We start from the raw sequence: 18,026 nt of genomic DNA, 5'->3' as shown, positions 1-18,026 counted from the left end.
GTAGTTTTTGGTTGATTTGAAATAAAAAGAGGTGGGGTGGTAGAGTTTTGAACTCTTTTGTATACCTTTGAAACCACCTATTAAACAATCAGGTTTGGGATGTCTGTGACCCAGAGAAGGGCAAACGGCAACAAAAGTCTCCCACTCCTAGGAGTGAGGGGTACCCCTTCATTGTGAAGAGGGTATTGGGGAAGGCTTTGGGGCCTTTGTTGAAGGTGAAGCCTGATCTAAGCAAGATGTTCTGTGTTTAGTGGAGCTAGGGGCTCCTGAGGTGGGAATTCTGCTGTGTAAGTAACACCTTCCCACTTGTGATCTCTTTGATGAATTGGTCAAGTGCCTCACTGCACAGCAATCTTCCTTGGAAAGGCATACATAGGAGGCACCTCTTGCAGGCAGCTTCAGCTGTCCAAGCTTTTAGCCAAAAGTAATTTGTGCATGTATATGCAGATTAGAGCCACTTTGGAAATGTGTCTCCTGACATGTTCTATAGCATCCAGACAAAAAAAAGCAGAGCAGAATGCAATTGCTGTAATTGCTCTATAAGCGCATGATCCTGAAATACAGGGTCATTTTGGTTGTACTAGAACTATTGTATTAGTCCAATTAGCTGCAGTTTTACATACTGAAATTGCAGAAAGAACTGGCTGCAAGGCCGGTCCTGCAAGATTGAAGAAAGCCTTTGGAAGCGTCTCAAATTTATTACCCACAGAATCTTTGAAAGAAAGAACATCTTCAATAGGTACAGTGATGTTTTCTTAGGACAGAGATGGCATGATCAACCACTTTTTCCATAGGAAAGACTTTGGCAAAGATTTTTGGGAGAGTGAAAATAATTTTAGGAATGACCCAATCGTCGTAAACTGCACATTCTACCTGTTCATTAACAGATGTTAATGTTTTGTAGACTTCTGTAGGTCTCTTTATACTTGTAGAGGCACGGCAAGATGGAGGATAGTCAAGTTACACAATGCCAAGGCATTTGCAGACAGAGGCAATGAGCTAAGGCATAAGGAATAAACTATTCTATCTCAGGGAGTATAAGAAGACAAGTGGCCAAGGTGAGTGGCCAAAGCAACATTATGGGCTGTCCCCATTGTTACAGCTCCCAAGCTTTTCCTGAGAATGTGTCAATCTGGATACACTACTTCTACAGTATATTGGCATTAGAAGACAGTGAGGGTTTGATTGTAGAACCCAAAGATAAAATAATAAACTAGTTAAGCTAAGGGAAATTTTCGCAGCAAAGGAGAAAAGGTCAAATCACCTTCAAACAGTAGCATAAAACTGAGGACTCAGAGTGGGGAAGGGTTGGGGAGGCACTTGGAGACGTGTCCTCTAAAGCTTTGATAGTGTCCAATCATCTGAGGGTACACTCCTATAACCCATTGTGTATGAATTTTCTGCCTGTGTTCTGTATGATTAAGTGAAATGGTTTGCTCTTTTAACTCTGATTCCTGAATGAGACCATCTGCTTCATTATAACCACCTGGTGCACTTTCAGTGTTCAGTGAGGAAGGCAACAGTTTCTGCATCCCTGTAGAGGTGTTTAACATTTAGGGATCATCACACAGACATCTGAGAAAAGCAGTGTGGAAATCACAGAAGCAGGAAACATCATTTCTGGGGGCGTTCTGTACACCAAAAGGAGTACAGAAAGCCTCCAAGTTGCCACATTGCATTGCATTTTCTTTTTTAAAGTTTTAGAATCTTAAGACACCTTCAGATTGAAATGGAACGGTCATTTTTATCAATATTAAATTACAAAATAGCATATGTGGCAATTTTATATGCTCTATTATTTTTTTAATGAATAGGGAATTTCCCTATAAGGTGCATGGAAGGCACATCTTAAAACAAAATCATGTGAAAAGAGAATACAAGGATATCAGAAAGACAGCATACTACACTGCTCACCAGGTTTGTGAAATAGTATCCATCTTCCCCAGTCATCAGTCGACTAGGATTGCAAAATCTAGTGATATACTGAATATTTGACTGAAGACGTGGTGGGTTTGCCTTAAGCACAATGTAGATTAGAGTAGGGAGGAAGTCATCAGCAGAAGCAGGTTCATTCTTTGTAATTCTAATTGCATTAAAGATTTGTTTACTGCACCCAGTAATGCAGGCAAGCTTGTCCCGAGGAATCCGCTTTGAATCCATTTCTATGATATCTGCAGAAATTTAAAGAAAATTATTCTTAATTATAGTTTCCTAAATGCACCATAAAAATCAATAACCACTGTATGCACTGGTCTAAAACTGTCAGGACTCCCACTCTATTTTCAGCTATAAAGAATGTACAAAAGTCTCTCTATAACTGATCAATTCCACAATGCAAGCATCTTCCAAAATAGTGTTAGTCGTCTGGTGCACTGCTAATGGTGCTAGTCTCATCCCTGCATCTTCCTCATGTAGGTCCAGTGCCCTTGGCTACAGTGGATATAAAAAGTCTACACACCCCTGTTAAAAATGTCAGATTTCTATGATGTAAAAAAATGAGACAAAGTTAAATCATTTAAGAACTTTTTCCACCTTTAATGTGACCTACAAACTGTACAACTCAATTGAAAAACAACCTGAAATCTTTTAGTGGGTGGGGAGTAAACATAAAAAAATAAAATAATGTGGTTGCATAAGTGTGCACACCCTCTTATAACTGGGGATGTAGCTGTGCTCAGAATTAAGCAATCACATTCAAAATCATTTGAATAGGAATCAGTACACACCTGCCATCATTTAAAGTGCCTCTGATTAACTCCAAATAAAGTTCATCTGTTCTAGTAGGTCTTTCCTGACATTTTCTTAGTCACATCCTATAGTAAAAGCCATGGTCTGCAGACAGCTTCTAAAGCATTGCAGGGATCTCATCGTTAAAAGGTATCAGTCAGGAGAAGGGTACAAAAGAATTTCCAAGGCATTAGATATACCATGGAACACAGTGAAGACAGTCAAGTGTAGAAAATATGGCGCAACAGTGACATTACCAAGAACTGGACGTCCCTCCAAAATTGATGAAAAGACAAGAAGAAATCTGGTCTGGAAGTCTGCCAAGAGGTCCACAACAACATTAAAGGAGCTGCAGAAATATCTGCCAAGTACTAGCTGTGTGGTACTTGTGACAACAATCTTTCGTATTCATCATATGTCTGGGCTATGGAGTGGCAAGGCGAAAGCCTTTTTTTTTTTACAAAGAAAAACATCCAAGCCCGGCTAAATTTGAAAAAACACATCTGAAGTTCCCAAAAGCATGTGGGAAAATGTGTTATGGTCTGATGAAACCAAGGTTGAACCTTTTGGCCATAAGTGCAAAAACAAACAACACTGCACATCACCAAAAGAACACCATACCTACAGTGAAGCATGGTGGTAGTAGCATCATGCTTTAGGGCTGTTTTTATTCAGCTGGAACTGGGGTCTTAGTCAAGGTAGAGGGAATTAGGAAAAGTTCCAAATACCAGTCAATATTGGCACAAAACCTTAAGGCATCTGCTAGAAAGCTAAACATGAAGAGGAACTTCATCTTTTAGCATGACAACGACCCAAAGCATACATCCAAATCAACAAAAGAATGGCTTCACCAGAAGAAGATTAAAGTTTTGGAATGGCTGAGCCAGAGCCTAGACCTGAATCCGATCGAACATCTGTGGGGTGATCTGAAGAGGGCTGTGCACAGGAGATGCCCTCGCAATGTGTTTTTGCACGTAAGAGTGGGCAAATACTGCCAAGTCAAGATGCGCCATGCTGGTAGACTCATACGTAAAAAGACTGAGTGCTGGAATAAAATCAAAAGGTGCTTCAAAGTATTAGTATAAGGGCGTTCACACTTATGCAACCATATTATTTTAGTTTTTTATTTTTACTTCCCTCCACCTAAAAGATTTCAGTTTGTTGTTCAAAGGACTTGTACAGTTTATAGGTTACATTAAAAGGTGGAAAAAGTTCTGAAATGATTTTTCTTTGTCTAATTTATTTACATCACATAAAACTGACATTTTAACAGAGGTGTGTAGACTTTTTATATCCACTGTATATAAATATATATGGTCTTTTAATCATTTCCCTCAACCCCTGCATGCAAAGTGATGTGTTAAATACTAACCTCCTTCCCCACTATAGTGATCTTCATTGTGCGGCCCTGTCCAGCTCCACACAGCCTTTCTCCCAAAAACATTCCAGTTGGCTTATCTTCTTAGTGGGCACACATGTCACAGTCTCATTCATTTTATGGGGGACAGACATATCCCTGTCATTCTGCAGCTCTGACACCTTTGCAGCCTAACCCTGAGACATCTCATGAACATTAATTTAAATACTGACCTGTTATAGCCTTTACAACCATATCTGACACTTCAGGAATGTCCTCATTGACTGGAACACATAGCATCTGAAGAGTGACCCAATGTAAGGCCCTGAGGAAATCATCAGAAGCAGAACTTTAAAATACTCTTTAAAATACATCCTGACAAATTGTACATAAGAAACTATTTCCATGAACCTCCAAGAGAGAAACCAATGGAAAGATTTGCTTCACAGCACGACTCTTCCCAATACTAGTTAGTAGAGTAGATTAGGGCAGGCTATCAGTGGGTTGTTAAAGTGGACTTAGTTATATTCCATTATGGTCAGGTAGGTAAAATTATTGTAAAACGTGTTATTTTTTTTTTTTGTCAGGTAGACATACAACGCTCACATTTACTTACAGGCATGAATAGGTTATATCTCTATAAATATGTATCCCTTACTTTCTAGCAGAAACAAGAATAAAGACATTTTCAGGTATTAAACATTTACTTGTATATTAAAAAAAAGCTTGTATACATATAGAGAAAAGACAGATCAGACAGGGGTCAGTTCTTATTGGTGGGTGGAATGGGGAAATATGGAGGGAGGGCTATGGCAGATAACAAAGTTCCCATGTTACAAACAACCAGTGGAATTGCTTTGTATGAAAAAAAAAAATATGCAAAAGAAGTGCGCACAAGGTGTCAATAAATTAACGTGTTTGTTCACCAATGCCAGAAGTCTGCCAAACAAAATAGGGGAGTTGGAAGCTTTGGTGCATGAACAGAACTATGATTTAATTGGTATTGCTGAATCTTGGTTTCATTCTTCACATGACTGGTCCATTAATATTCCTATTATTCAGATATTGGTGTGTGGAGCTGGCAGCTGTGGTCAGCTCACCTGGGTCCCCTCTGTCATGAGCGCCCCTCATACACTGGGAAAGGCATACAGGAAGTCACAGGGTTCCAGATTTACAGCAGCCAATTCCTAAGGTACCTTGTAACCAGGAGAGGGAGCTCAACCTACCTTAACACTTTGGGCAAGAAGGCTCTCTGGACCTAGAGGCATATTACTGCACCCAAGGCTGATGTTCTTACCTGAGAGGGATGACCTATGCGTTTGGCTGATCCGCATGCCTGGTCGATTATCTGGATAAAATTGCATACATGCGCATTTTAAATGCGCGGTCGGTGAGTGCGCATTTTATCTATTTGGTTCCAGTCACCTATCTAATGCTGAGGAGGTCTTCACACAACTTTCTTTTGCAATCACTTTTTAATGTATAAAGGACTCTATGAACTTTTATTTCATCTTATTTTACTTACTTTTATTTACTTGTATCCCTATTAGCATTACAGCGCTGCACTATATTATTATTTATTATTCATGTTATGAGGTCCAGTGATTCCTTGGAGTGTTCCAGCAGCTGATTTTTGAGCGCTCGCTTTACCTATATCCCATTAATATTCCTGGCTATGTTCTCTTTCGGAGAGACAGAGTAAATAGGAAAGGTGGTGGTGTCTGTCTCTATGTGAGAAGTGATCTCAGAGCGAGTGTGAAAGAAGACCTAGTTGATGGAGAGTGTGATGAGGCTGAAGCATTATGGGTGGAACTGCACATGGGGGTGCGTACTACAAAGGTAATCATTGGAGTTTGTTATAGGCCTCCCAGTCTTAATGAGGAGGTGGAGACTCAGCTCCTTGCCCAGATCGAAAGCGCTGCAAGGGCTGGGACAGTGATAATAATGGGGGATTTTAACTACCTGGAAATTGACTGGAGTAATGGTACTGCAGGAAAAGTTAAAGGGCAAAAATTTATAAACCTACTACAGGACAATTTTATGGTACAGTTCATAGAGGCCATAATTAGGATTGATGCTCTGCTGGACCTGATAATCTCAAACCATGCAGAACTCATTACTAATGTCCATATAAAAGAACATCTGGGTAGCGTGACCATACTATGATTTCATTTATTGTTAAATGTAAACAGCAAGCACATACGGGAAAGATAAAAACGCTCAATTTTAAGAGAGCTAATTTTCCAAGGCTGAAAGCTGCTCTCCAAGACTTAGACTGGGAGGGAATATTGGCATCGATGAACACAATACAGAAATGGGAGCTCTTCAAAAAAGACTGTATGTGAACACTCTACAAAATATATTCCCATGGGCAACAAGCTTAAAAGGCTAAAAATCAAACCTGTGGCTTACGGACAAAGTTAAAAAAGCTATAGAAATAAATAAAAAAGCTATAGAAATAATAATAATAATATAAAAATAATAAGAAAAGTGCTTTTATTAAATATAAAAATTCAGGAACGCTATCATTGTTTAAACATTACAAAGAATATAACAGAATATGCAAAAAGAAAATAAAGGCCGTAAAAATGGAAAACGAACGACAAATTGCAAAAGATAGCAGGACAAACCCCCAAAAAGTCTTCAAATATATTAATAGTAAAAAGGTCAGGTCCGAGCATGTGGGCCCTTTACAAAATAATCTAGATAGGGTGACTGGGGATAAAGAGAAGGTAAATTTATTAAATACCTTCTTTAGCATGGGGGAGTTCTTGTCCATAATGGGCATGTTATTGACACAGCTCCAGATGATCCACATTGGCTCACAAGTGATATGATCCAGAAATATTTTGACAGAATAAAGGTGAATGAAGCACCTGGACCGGATGGCATACACCCACGGGTCCTTAAAGAATTGAGCTCGGTCATTTCAAAGCCATTGTTTCTAAATTTTAGGGACTCTTTAAATGACTGGCATAGTACTATTGGATTGGCAAAAGGCCAATGTGATGCCTATCTTTAAAAGTGGTCAAAATCTTTACCAAGTAATTATAGACCTGTTAGTTTAACTTCTATAGTTGGGAAGATACTGGAGAGTTTAATAAAAGACCACATAGATGTGTTCTTACTGGAAAAAAAAATTTTATGCAACAGACAGCATGGATTCATGAAAGACAGAAGTTGTCAAACAAATCTGATTTCTTTTTATGAGGAGGTGAGCAAAACCTTGGACAGAGGGGTGGCGGTGGACGTGGTATACTTGGATTTTGCAAAAGCGTTTGACACAGTTCCCCACACACGGCTAATGTGTAAGGTAAAGTCTACAGGCTTGGAAAAATCCATATGTAAATTGATAGAAAACTGGCTAAAAGATCGTATTAAGATAGTGGTTAATGATTCATACTCTGAATGATCTAGGGTTGTCAGTGTTGTACCCCAAGTTTCAGTGTTGGGAACCTTACTTTTTAATATATTTATAAATGATATAGGGTCTGGGATTAAAAATACCATTTCAGTCTTTGCAGATAACACCAAGCTGTGCAGTGGAATAACTTGCATGCATCATACATACTAGGGGGGTACAACTGGGGGAATCAATGGTGGAGAAGATCACAGGCTTAATAATGGCATGCAATGCCAAGCTGCGGTTTCTAAAGAAAGCAAAATCCTCTCTTGTATTAAAAGAGAAGGGGGATCAGGAATTAATTTTTTCCCCTGCAGGAGCAAACTGGATCATGCTTTGCGGTTTTTTTTGCCTTCCTCTGGATCGAATCTGGGTGTAGGATCATAACTTTTTTTTTTTTTTAATGGTTGAAATAAAGAAATACAATCATAGATTACAATCTTAAAACAAAAAAACATAAACTGATTTTTTTTAGCACTCTGGATGGGTGCTGCCCCGTTATCTCTGTTGCTGTGGGAATAAGCCACAGTCAGCTTTATGACCAGCACTGAGATAGCATAAGAAAATCCCTATTGGTTCCTACAGACATTTTACCAATCTGCCAAGGGATTGATTGAACACTGCATTCCTATCCACACGAAATGGAATTCCAAATATTCACCTCACCTGATTCTCTTTTGCACAGCCAAATCTTTCTTCTCATCGTCTGTAGTTTCTGGACAGAACACATGCTTGTATAAGCGTGTCATGATAAACTTCTCAATTTGGTCCATTGCCTCTTCCACTTTGTTAGGCGGGACTATTTTTAAAAGTAATAAGAGCAATAAAGAAAAAATTCCAAATACAATTACCATTACAAGTCTAAAGCAAAAAACTGTTAATTACGATGTCTGTATTAAAATGAACGGAATTCTTCCCTTACACACACACAGTACAGAAAAAGATATCTATAATATATATATCTATCTATCTATCATATATATCTATATCTATCTATATATATATACACACACACACACACACACACACACACACACAGGATATCTATCTTACTACACATATGCACAGAATAACCTGTTTTTTAATGTATGCAATGTAAAGAGAGACTGTACGCACTGTCCTCAGTTGGGAATGTATATAATGTACTGTATATGCAGATCATCATCTGATTTCCAATATAACTATCTAATAGGATCAGAAATGTTTTAATACCTCTAATTCCAGAAAAAGCAGGGAAACCTGCTTACCTATATGGTTTACGCATGCAGACATCAGCGCACATCTTTGACATCGGTGCTATACAAGGTAAAGATGCAGCCAAATTGTTTGTTGGAAAAGTACTTGCCAGCATCAATACCTTTGCTTGATATCAGGCCACAATCACACTAACCCATCAATTCAATTGCCAACACATACATGGAAATCAACTGACTAGGAATTACATAGATGTCAAACTTCTTCTGGCAAATCTGTTCATTTCTAGAGCCCTTTGACCACTTAAAGAAGACCATGTTAAAGTATAAACAAAGGCAAAAGTTTTTGTTTAGTTTTAGGTAAAGTGGAGATGGATTAGAACACCTGTCAGGTATTTCTTCCTTCAGGTATTTATTGCTGTGTCCGTTAGGTGATTAGGGACACTGTTACTTGCTTACACTGGTCTGGTGACACTGGGATGCCTGTGGCGAAAATCAGGGATACTGTTGATGGCTTACACTGGTCGTGCTGGTGACACTAGACTGTTGAGGAAGTGATCAGAGACACTGTGGCTTGCTGCACTTGTCAGACAAAACTGTACTAGTGTGGTGGCGATCAGTGACACTGTGGCTTGCAGCACTGGTCACTAATGACCAGTAACACTATGCACTAGTGTGACTAGTGAATAGGAACGCTGTTCCTTGTAAATAGAGACTCTGTAAATTAGATTTCGGCATCAAATGTTAGGAAATGCTCTCAAATCAGATTGGTATGTGAATGAAGACAAAGCAAAATGCAGTCTTTGTGTACATGTGTGATAAATGTGAATGGTCTTATACATATTACAGCCTCCTTAAAGGAAACAATGAGCAGCACAATAATGACATCACCAAATCTCACTCCAATTGCATTGAATCTCACACTGAAGAAATGCTATGATGCTCTATGCACACTCCCATACCAGTGCACTGCTATTTTTAGGAAGGGACTGAAGACTGAAGGTAATTCTTTTTACTGTGTACTGCTTAGGCACAATTTTTTTTAAACAGTAGAGTTTATTATTAGGTTTCAAAATATTTTAGTGCAAATAGACAGATAACATCAGCATATTGCATATGAAAAAGAAGGTACTTTACAACAAAGAGACTGCTTAGACACAATTAACATTTCTAAAATGTTCCCTATGGCATAGCACATTTGCACTTGTTGAGTTCAGTTCTTAGTGTTCATAAATAGAACTAATATATATCAAGTGTCCATAAGCAACTAAACATACACCCGAGTATAAAAGTCCTCATCCTTAAATTAGAGTGAAAGAATAATTAAAATATATGTAAACCCTCATTTTGTAAAACAACCTATTGAGTCTAAAATAGAAATGAACAAAAATATTAATTAGGTTAAAAAAACTAAAATATTATAAATACCTTTTTTCCTTTATTTTTATAAGTGATCACACACCCTCTGTTCTCAGTTGCACAGAGAGCTGTGGGAGAAGAAACAGCAGGGCACTGATCTTCCCAGTTAATGGCTGTGCAGGGGATGTGTGTGTCAGGACTGTCTGATCATTGAAGGAAAGCACACAGAGTTCCCAGCACAATTAGAGAACTGACCATGCTGTGCTCTCATGTCTAGTGTGGTCAGTTTTTGCTAGGAAAGCAGAGGGACTGGCAAGAACACCAGGGATTTCACACAAAGAAAGCAATACAAGAGAGCATGATATTTTTCATACTAGTACATGGCACAGCAGGCACATATTAGGTATAGGACAAAATAAAAAAGTGAGCGCTCTCCCATCAGTAGCCAATGCACCCAAGGTAATCTCAGCAAAACCTTCAAAAATACACATAAATAAAAAGTGCGGCGCTAGTAAATATGAGATCTATGGACACATATATATCTCAGATGATCTAAAAAACATGATGTGGTATATAGCACTAATACATCAGGTAAAATTAATAATAATGTCCAGACAAGTTGTCGCAGGATCCTGCGTAGAAGCTTAATATACCAGGATCAAATAGTAAAATTGCGCACTCACCGGACGCGCTATGGACAAGCGCATATGATATATGACCCCTGGAAATCCCTCATCTAGTGGGGAAGATAGATATCCATCCGGGAGCAGATAATCCTGATGCAGTAGGCAGCTTCCAAATCCAGGAATCCCCCTAAGGCTGGGTAAATTTATGCAGAGCGTGACGTCTTAGCCGCCTGGAGCCACGAGGAGGCCCGGCGGCCATCTTACTTTTTGGGTCAGTCACACTTCACTTATCATTCACTGTTTGAGTGTTTCTGCCCTGTTTTATCCACAATATTTTTTTTAATAAATTCCTTGATTTTACCTACTACACTATGAGGTATTTTTTTGGCTCCTATTGGAGCTAATAAATTTCAGGATATCCTATTACTCACCTTTGCCACCGGAGGGAGTTCCATACTCATAAATTTACCCAGCCTTAAGGGGATTCCTGGATTTGGAAGCTGCCTACTGCATCAGGATTATCTGCTCCCGGATGGATATCTATCTTCCCCACTAGATGAGGGATTTCCAGGGGTCATATATCCTATGCGCTTGTCCATAGCGCGTCCGGTGAGTGCGCAATTTTCCTATTTGATCCTGGTATATTAAGCTTCTACGCAGGATCCTGCGACAACTTGTCTGGACATTATTATTAATTTTACCTGATGTATTAGTGCTATATACCACATCGTGTTTTTTAGATCATCTGAGATATATATATGTGTCCATAGATCTCATATTTACTAGCGCCACACTTTTTATTTATAAACATATTAGGTATATGCATTGTTGGGTTTAGAAACAGCCAAACGAATTTATAGGCTCCTTTAATTTCAAACTGACAAAAAAACAACCTGATTGTGTGCTAGGGGCAACTGACAAGTTCCTTTTCTTTATGTTCACCTTAGGGGCTACTAATCTATTTATCTCTTCAGCTAAAATCAAATGTATTTGTAATAAAGCTTTGTGTGTTAATATCATTATTCAATTCAATGCCAGTGAGTATTTGTCATACCTTTATTAATATGTAAAAAGATAAATAGCCATTTGTATGTAACATTTTAATTAATTCAACCATTTCCATAGTAGTGATGTCGAATTTTGCCTTCAAATTTGTCAAAAAATCTCTATATAGAAATGCTGCTTTAACATGAAAAAAAAAAAACACAAATTGAGTATCACAATGTCGACCTTTTATAAATATGAGCATGTTAAGGAAATTTAAGTGATGTGGTGAAAAAAGGAAAAAAAACTGAAAACAAATAAATAATAAAACACAATCGTGCTTTAGGATTTTGACGTTTACTTATAGTATAAAGGAAACTGGAAACATTAAAAAAACAATAGTTGTAAAGTGCTGAAAAAGAATCTAAAAATTTCCCACAGCAAGTAAACTATTTACATATTTTAAATAACCACATCTGTAGAATAGACTGTTCAGCCTTTACAAATAGGAAGCAAAATGAGTTTATTTTATGTGTAGCATCTCCAGTAAATACACATGGAACAATGGATGGTGACAGAACTGTGATTAGTATCATAAAGAAAACCAATACTGTCCTGCAAACAATAGTGACACAAATTAAGTTGTCAGAAATGTATGAAAAAATTTCAGATGAGCCATGAAAAAACCTTATCTACTTTAAAGGAAGAGAACAAAAAAAATCAATGGGTTTCAAGCTTTAGTGAATGGTGTGTGATGGTTTTTCTAGTTAACACCTGAAAGGACGGGGTTACCTTTCCAATACATCTGCAGTTTGTCTGCTGTGTTCTGGTAAAAATCCTGAGTAAATTCTGATAATTCTTCAATATTGGACTCCTGAGGAGAGAGCAAGAGAGACAATCAACATGTTTCCACAGCAGAATCAAACTTCAATTTCTCATGATACATCTCAGAGATGATGGAATTATTGATTATTGAATGCACAAGAAATGAGCATTTCTTGGGAAAATAATAAACCATTTCTGAAGCAGAAAATTTAGTAAAATGGCACCACCGTGTGGCCTTATGTGGTCAATTCCGACATTTCACTCCTACTCCAAAAGTCATAATTTTTTGCTAGAAAATGACTCAGAACCCTAAAACTAGTGGTGCACTGAAATGAAAATTTTTTTTGGGAAAAAAAAATACACTTTGGTGAATAAAAAACAAAACAAAACAATATATCCCCCAATTTTTTTGTAAAGTATGAAAGATGACGTCACTCAGAGTTAGATACCCAACATGTCATGCTTTAAAATTGCGCACGCCAAACTACGGTACTTAAAAATCTCCATGGATGATGCTTTATAAAGTTCTACAGGTTACCAGTTTCAAGTTACAGGGAAGGTTTATTGATACAATTATTGCTCTGATGTTCGCACCGATACCTACCAAGTGTGGTTTGAACAACGTTTACATATAAGGGCGTGGCTACATATGTGTTCATCACTGTGCACAAACACGAGGAGGGGGGGGCACTTAAAACACTTTTTTTTTTTTCAATACGTTTTTATTAAAATAAATAGATACAATGGTTACTGCTATTATGTGTACTGATGGAAAGACAAAGTCAATGATTCGTGAGTCAAAAGCGTTAATAAGCAACTGGACATTTGTCATGACAAATGTACATCAATCACTTTCTAACAAGAAAAAAACAACACAATATGGATAACAATAAAAAGTCTATACGTCTGTATCGCTAAAACAGGCGTATGTGGGTAAAGTAGCGATTTGTGAACTTCATTATTCAATAGACAAACAAGAAAATATGCAGGAACAGATCTCAGTTCACAGATCATCCCTGCGGGTGAGCCCAGGAACAGAGGGAGAGAATTTTTTTTATTACATTTTTTTTTTTACACTGTCCCTTTAAATTTAAATTTTTTTTTTAAATCACTTTTATCCCCATCACAAGGAATGCAAACATCCCTTGTGATACAAAAAAGCAGTGATAGGCCCCCTTTATGGAGAGATCTGGGGACAAGAATACCACACATATCTCCTCTAAAAAGGTAAAGCATAAAATTTAAAAACAAAAAACAAAAAAAACATTGATCTAGTCAGTGCTTTTAAAAAAAAGAAAATGGCCTTGTTTACATGGCGCCGGAAATGGTCTTCTAAAGGCACAGAGATGAGTGGAGACCATCTTTCCTTCACTGACGTTTATGTCCTGCGCTGGGATCGTTGGATGGGTTCTCAGGTAAGGCTGAGAACAACCGGAAGATGACGACAGCAGGGCTATTTTCAGCACCTGTATCGGTGCCTATTTTCATATCGGATAAAGGCTGATAGAGGTATTTTGGACAGAACAGTTTCGGCTGCTGAAATTTCAGTGAATCCCTACCCAATACATTATATATTTTTATTAGAGTCCCTACACAATAAAATGGTAGGTTTTGCAATTGTTTATGTCATGGAAAAAATTCAGTTCAATGAATTGTAGTACACACAAACACAATACCCCTTTTTTAGTAAAATATAAAATATGATGTTATGCCAAGTAAAAAGATATCCAACATGTCATGCTTTAAAATTGTGTATGCCCGTAGAACAACGCCAAACTATGATACCTAAAAATCTCCATAGGCGACACTTTTTAAGCCTTTACAGGTTACCAGTTTAGAGTTCCACAAGAGGTCCAGTGCTAGAAATATTACACTCGCCATAACATTTGTGGCGATACCTCACATGTGTGGTGCTAACACCGTTTACACAAGCACAGGGGGACGGGGGCAGTTACAAAAAAAAACAGTTTTTATAAATATATATTTTTTTATTTTTACACTGTCCCTTTACATTTTTTTGATCACTTTTCTCACTATCACAAGGAAAGTAAACATCCCTTGTGATAGCAATAAGCAGTGACAGGTATTCTTTACGGAGAGACCTGAGGTCTATTTGACCTCCTCTGCCTTTTAAAGTATCTGATCACACCAATATTGGTGTGATCAGATGCTTTCCCAAGGCAAAATGGCTTTGTTTACATCCTGCAAAACAGAATACTCGTTGCTTCTGGTTTCTAATACCATAGAGATGATTAGGGATGATCAGGTCTATGGTAAGCCAGCGGGGGGGTTTGGGGGTGGACCGCTAGAATTGCATTTACATTACGCAATGCCGTCAGAGAAGCAGGCTGATGATGTCACAAGATCTGACTTAGCCAATCAGAGAAAGCTTAGCATTCGTTAACAGAATACATTGCTTTCTCAGAATGGCTGAGCGCAGCTCCAGCAGACTCTGTTGTGTTCCGAGTCTGAGACAGGAAGATCTCGGATCTGACTGTAATAGTGCTGCATGCTGTATGTAGCCTCAGCTACATATAGTTCATACAGCACAAGCAGTGACCTCAGATACTAGTGAGGGACATAGTTCGTGTGGGCCAGCTTGGCCCACACGAACTATGTAAAATGAAACAAAATATTGAGTTCAGCTTTAAGTGAGTTTCTGCTCATTTACTATTCATTAACAGTCTTGACCAAATTGTATTGGTTTGATTACAGTAGAAAAATGTAGAAGAAAAAAAATAATTCGATTTTTCTGTTGTTCAGGCAAGGGATCCAAAATTTGGCTGAACAGAATGACAGTTTGTTTGCAGGTACAATGGTTCACAACTTGGTATTTTAGCTAAGTATTCAGTTGTTTGACTTCATATACGCTTAATCATCAACGCGCTCCTAGCTCTCATTGTCAAATTTTTTTTTCTTTTTAGGAAAACATATGAAAGAACATAAATGCACGAAAGAACTACAAGGAAAAAAAGCTTTACAGACCTTCTTGTGGTGCACGGCCTCCAGGAAGACTTTGCATTGCTTATACACATCATGTCCCGCTTTGTGATATGTCTTCAAAAATTCAATAAATTCCTTGGACACCCGATCAGTCTCGATGCTGCACTGACGAGTGAGAGAAGGACTGGGAGCTTTCGGTTCTTTCATATCTGCTGTCAACAAGAAAAAGACAGACCTTAAAAAAGTGCACCTGTCATTAACAAATGCCAATGCACTAGTACAAATGGAATAACATACTTTTTCATTTTTGTACTATCATTCTCATGATGGAAGCCAGTTATGATACTTTACCTATTCATTTTTTTAGTAAATGGCCCATACTTTGTTAAAATAGGAAGAAGTACCTGCTAAACCAACCTCACACAGCCATCCATGTAATCATCTCTGAGGAGCAGAAGAAAACTTCCAAAGGCACAGTAAGCATAGCTATACTGCTTAATAGAAAAAGATGGCTGACCTCACAAACACGTGCTCAATACACAAGGAGAAAAAAAATTAAATAAAGTTATTTATATGCAGGTATACTATTTTGGAAAATCTTACTAGGTTGGGAATGCGGTTAAACCTTTTGTGATATAAAGAAAACTAAATTATTCAACACATGCTAATCTATTGTGGAGGTCAGTTCCCAAAATTCCTTTGGTAAAAAAATATTAGTTATATGCTAGGAGTGTAAAAATATAGTTGTTTTGCAGATGACAAACTAACTTACTTTTAACAACCTTATCCATTGTCATCTCCAGTAAAGTAAGTAAACTGATAAAGAGACATAGGGGCCCTCAGCTATGAGGAAAGCTTGGCTGAACTGCTAAAATGAATTTTTCTCTCGTGAAAAGTGATTAATGAGGATATGATCATGTATAAAGGATGATCAGACAGCGCCTTTGAGTACCCTAACTTTTAACACTTGGCCATTCAGCAGATACGCCATTTATCACTACCCTTTGGATGTACTCCTGTAACCAGTTTTCTATCCAGGTACATACACTATCATCAATAACAACAGACCTCAATTTGTAAGTTAAGTGTTTATGGGTACTGTATCAAATACTTTGGTAAATTGGTAATTTGGAAATCTAAATACATTACATCCACATGCCTTCCTCTATCCAGATTACAGCTCACTTTTTTATAAACTTAACAGATTGGGCTGGCAAGAACAATCCTTCATAAATCCATGGTGGTTACTACTAATGATACCATTTTCATCCACAAATTATTGGATATGGTCCCTTATTATCCTCTTCAATAGTGTACATACTATTGATGTTAGGTCATACAAGGAGTGTGCATTTCTTTTGGTGAGACAATCCTCTCTTTTTTGTGAGTGTTAGCGGTCTCATTTCACATTCATATGGGTGTTTCCCTTACCTGCCACAGAATCTTTCCATGCTAAAAATTTAGAATAATGCTTTTGTTAATATGCCAATTAACTGTTTTGGAGAATGCAGTGTTCTTCTATTTCAGATACATATCACCTTAACACACAGAATCAAATACAAAAGGTCACCGCTTTAAAGTTTACATACATCACAAACCTGTGGCTGCTACCAGAATAATTACAGCTACAGAAGACTAGTAGATCAAATAAGCAAAAAAAAAGCTCTACACACTTTTTCCAGTACAAAGTTTAAGCGCTTTGTTCTGAAGAAAGGGTGTCACAAGGAAAGAAGCTATGGAAAAATTACCAGTGGGAATAGAGACAGTAACACAGCATTTCTTGGTAGAACATGGAATGGTTATAAACTATGTCAGGTATTTCTAGCTGTGTTTTCCTGTCCTAGGGACAGTGATTTTCTTGATTTTTTGCTCTCATGTACCAGGAACAAGCATTAGGAAGCAATTACTCTAATGGGACTGCATATAACAATAAATCCTGACAGAAGTGCAAACGATTCCACACTCAAATCAAAATTAAATAAAGTGGCTGGAACTGGACTTAAAAAGATACATAGACATTATATGTTGTTCATCTGATTCCTGCCAGATAGACAGATCTAAAGAACACTGGGCTTCTGAGAAGCATTCCAAAGAATTCTGGTACCCCTTAAAGTGGAACTCAAGGCTAACAGGTAACTGCCGTTTAAATACCTACATATGCATAGTATTACCTTTCAAAGGATTTATATTTCTTTTCTGACTGTTCTGTAATTCATAGAGCTCTAAACCACCCCAAAAACACCTTTATTTCCCGATTTAGCTTTCCCATTTTCTGCATCACCTCTCCATCTCCAGTGTGTGTACTTAATAATAATCACATCATCACTTCCGTCCAATGAGCAGGGATGTGACCTAGAAAGCTGTAAAGAAGATAATGGTTTTCTAGCTATACAGTATGGCAGAGGCACAGAAGCCTGTTAGCAAACTGACAGCCTTGTAATCTGTAATGGACACAAGGATCAGGCGCACAGGAAGAGAAGATAGAGCAGAGTGTTGAGACTCAAACTGATTACTTCACTCATTCCCATTGTGAATTTTGAGGATTAATTTCTCCACAGTGTCTGCAGCTACAGAGGTCAGTAAGAAATTGTTTTAAAGTCAAATCACTG

At 37.8% G+C, this 18,026-nt stretch overlaps 1 protein-coding gene across 3 annotated transcripts in view; it reads right to left on the bottom strand.

The window, feature by feature from the left end:
• The window catches only part of RABGEF1 (RAB guanine nucleotide exchange factor 1), an 81,546-nt gene that overhangs the window by 17,718 nt on the left and 45,802 nt on the right, over positions 1–18,026 (bottom strand). For 2 of the 3 annotated variants that reach the window (XM_089683800.1, XM_089683799.1), the window contains 5 exons: positions 15,460–15,629; positions 12,442–12,523; positions 8,154–8,286; positions 4,318–4,409; positions 1,915–2,171 (listed from right to left, as the gene is read on the bottom strand). In XM_089683800.1, the coding sequence (XP_089539926.1) occupies positions 1,915–2,171; positions 4,318–4,409; positions 8,154–8,286; positions 12,442–12,523; positions 15,460–15,629 (734 nt within the window). The remainder of the gene's footprint in view (positions 1–1,914; positions 2,172–4,317; positions 4,410–8,153; positions 8,287–12,441; positions 12,524–15,459; positions 15,630–18,026) is intronic. The other variant, XM_089683801.1, reaches the window with a different exon arrangement.

This window comes from Staurois parvus, unplaced genomic scaffold (genome assembly GCF_062004578.1).
Source record: "Staurois parvus isolate SC_StPar_1 unplaced genomic scaffold, SC_StPar_1.0 ptg000321l, whole genome shotgun sequence".
Lineage (NCBI taxonomy): Eukaryota > Metazoa > Chordata > Amphibia > Anura > Ranidae > Staurois > Staurois parvus.
Note: the sequence above shows the minus strand (reverse complement) of the source record. Positions and strands in the feature narration are given on the sequence as shown.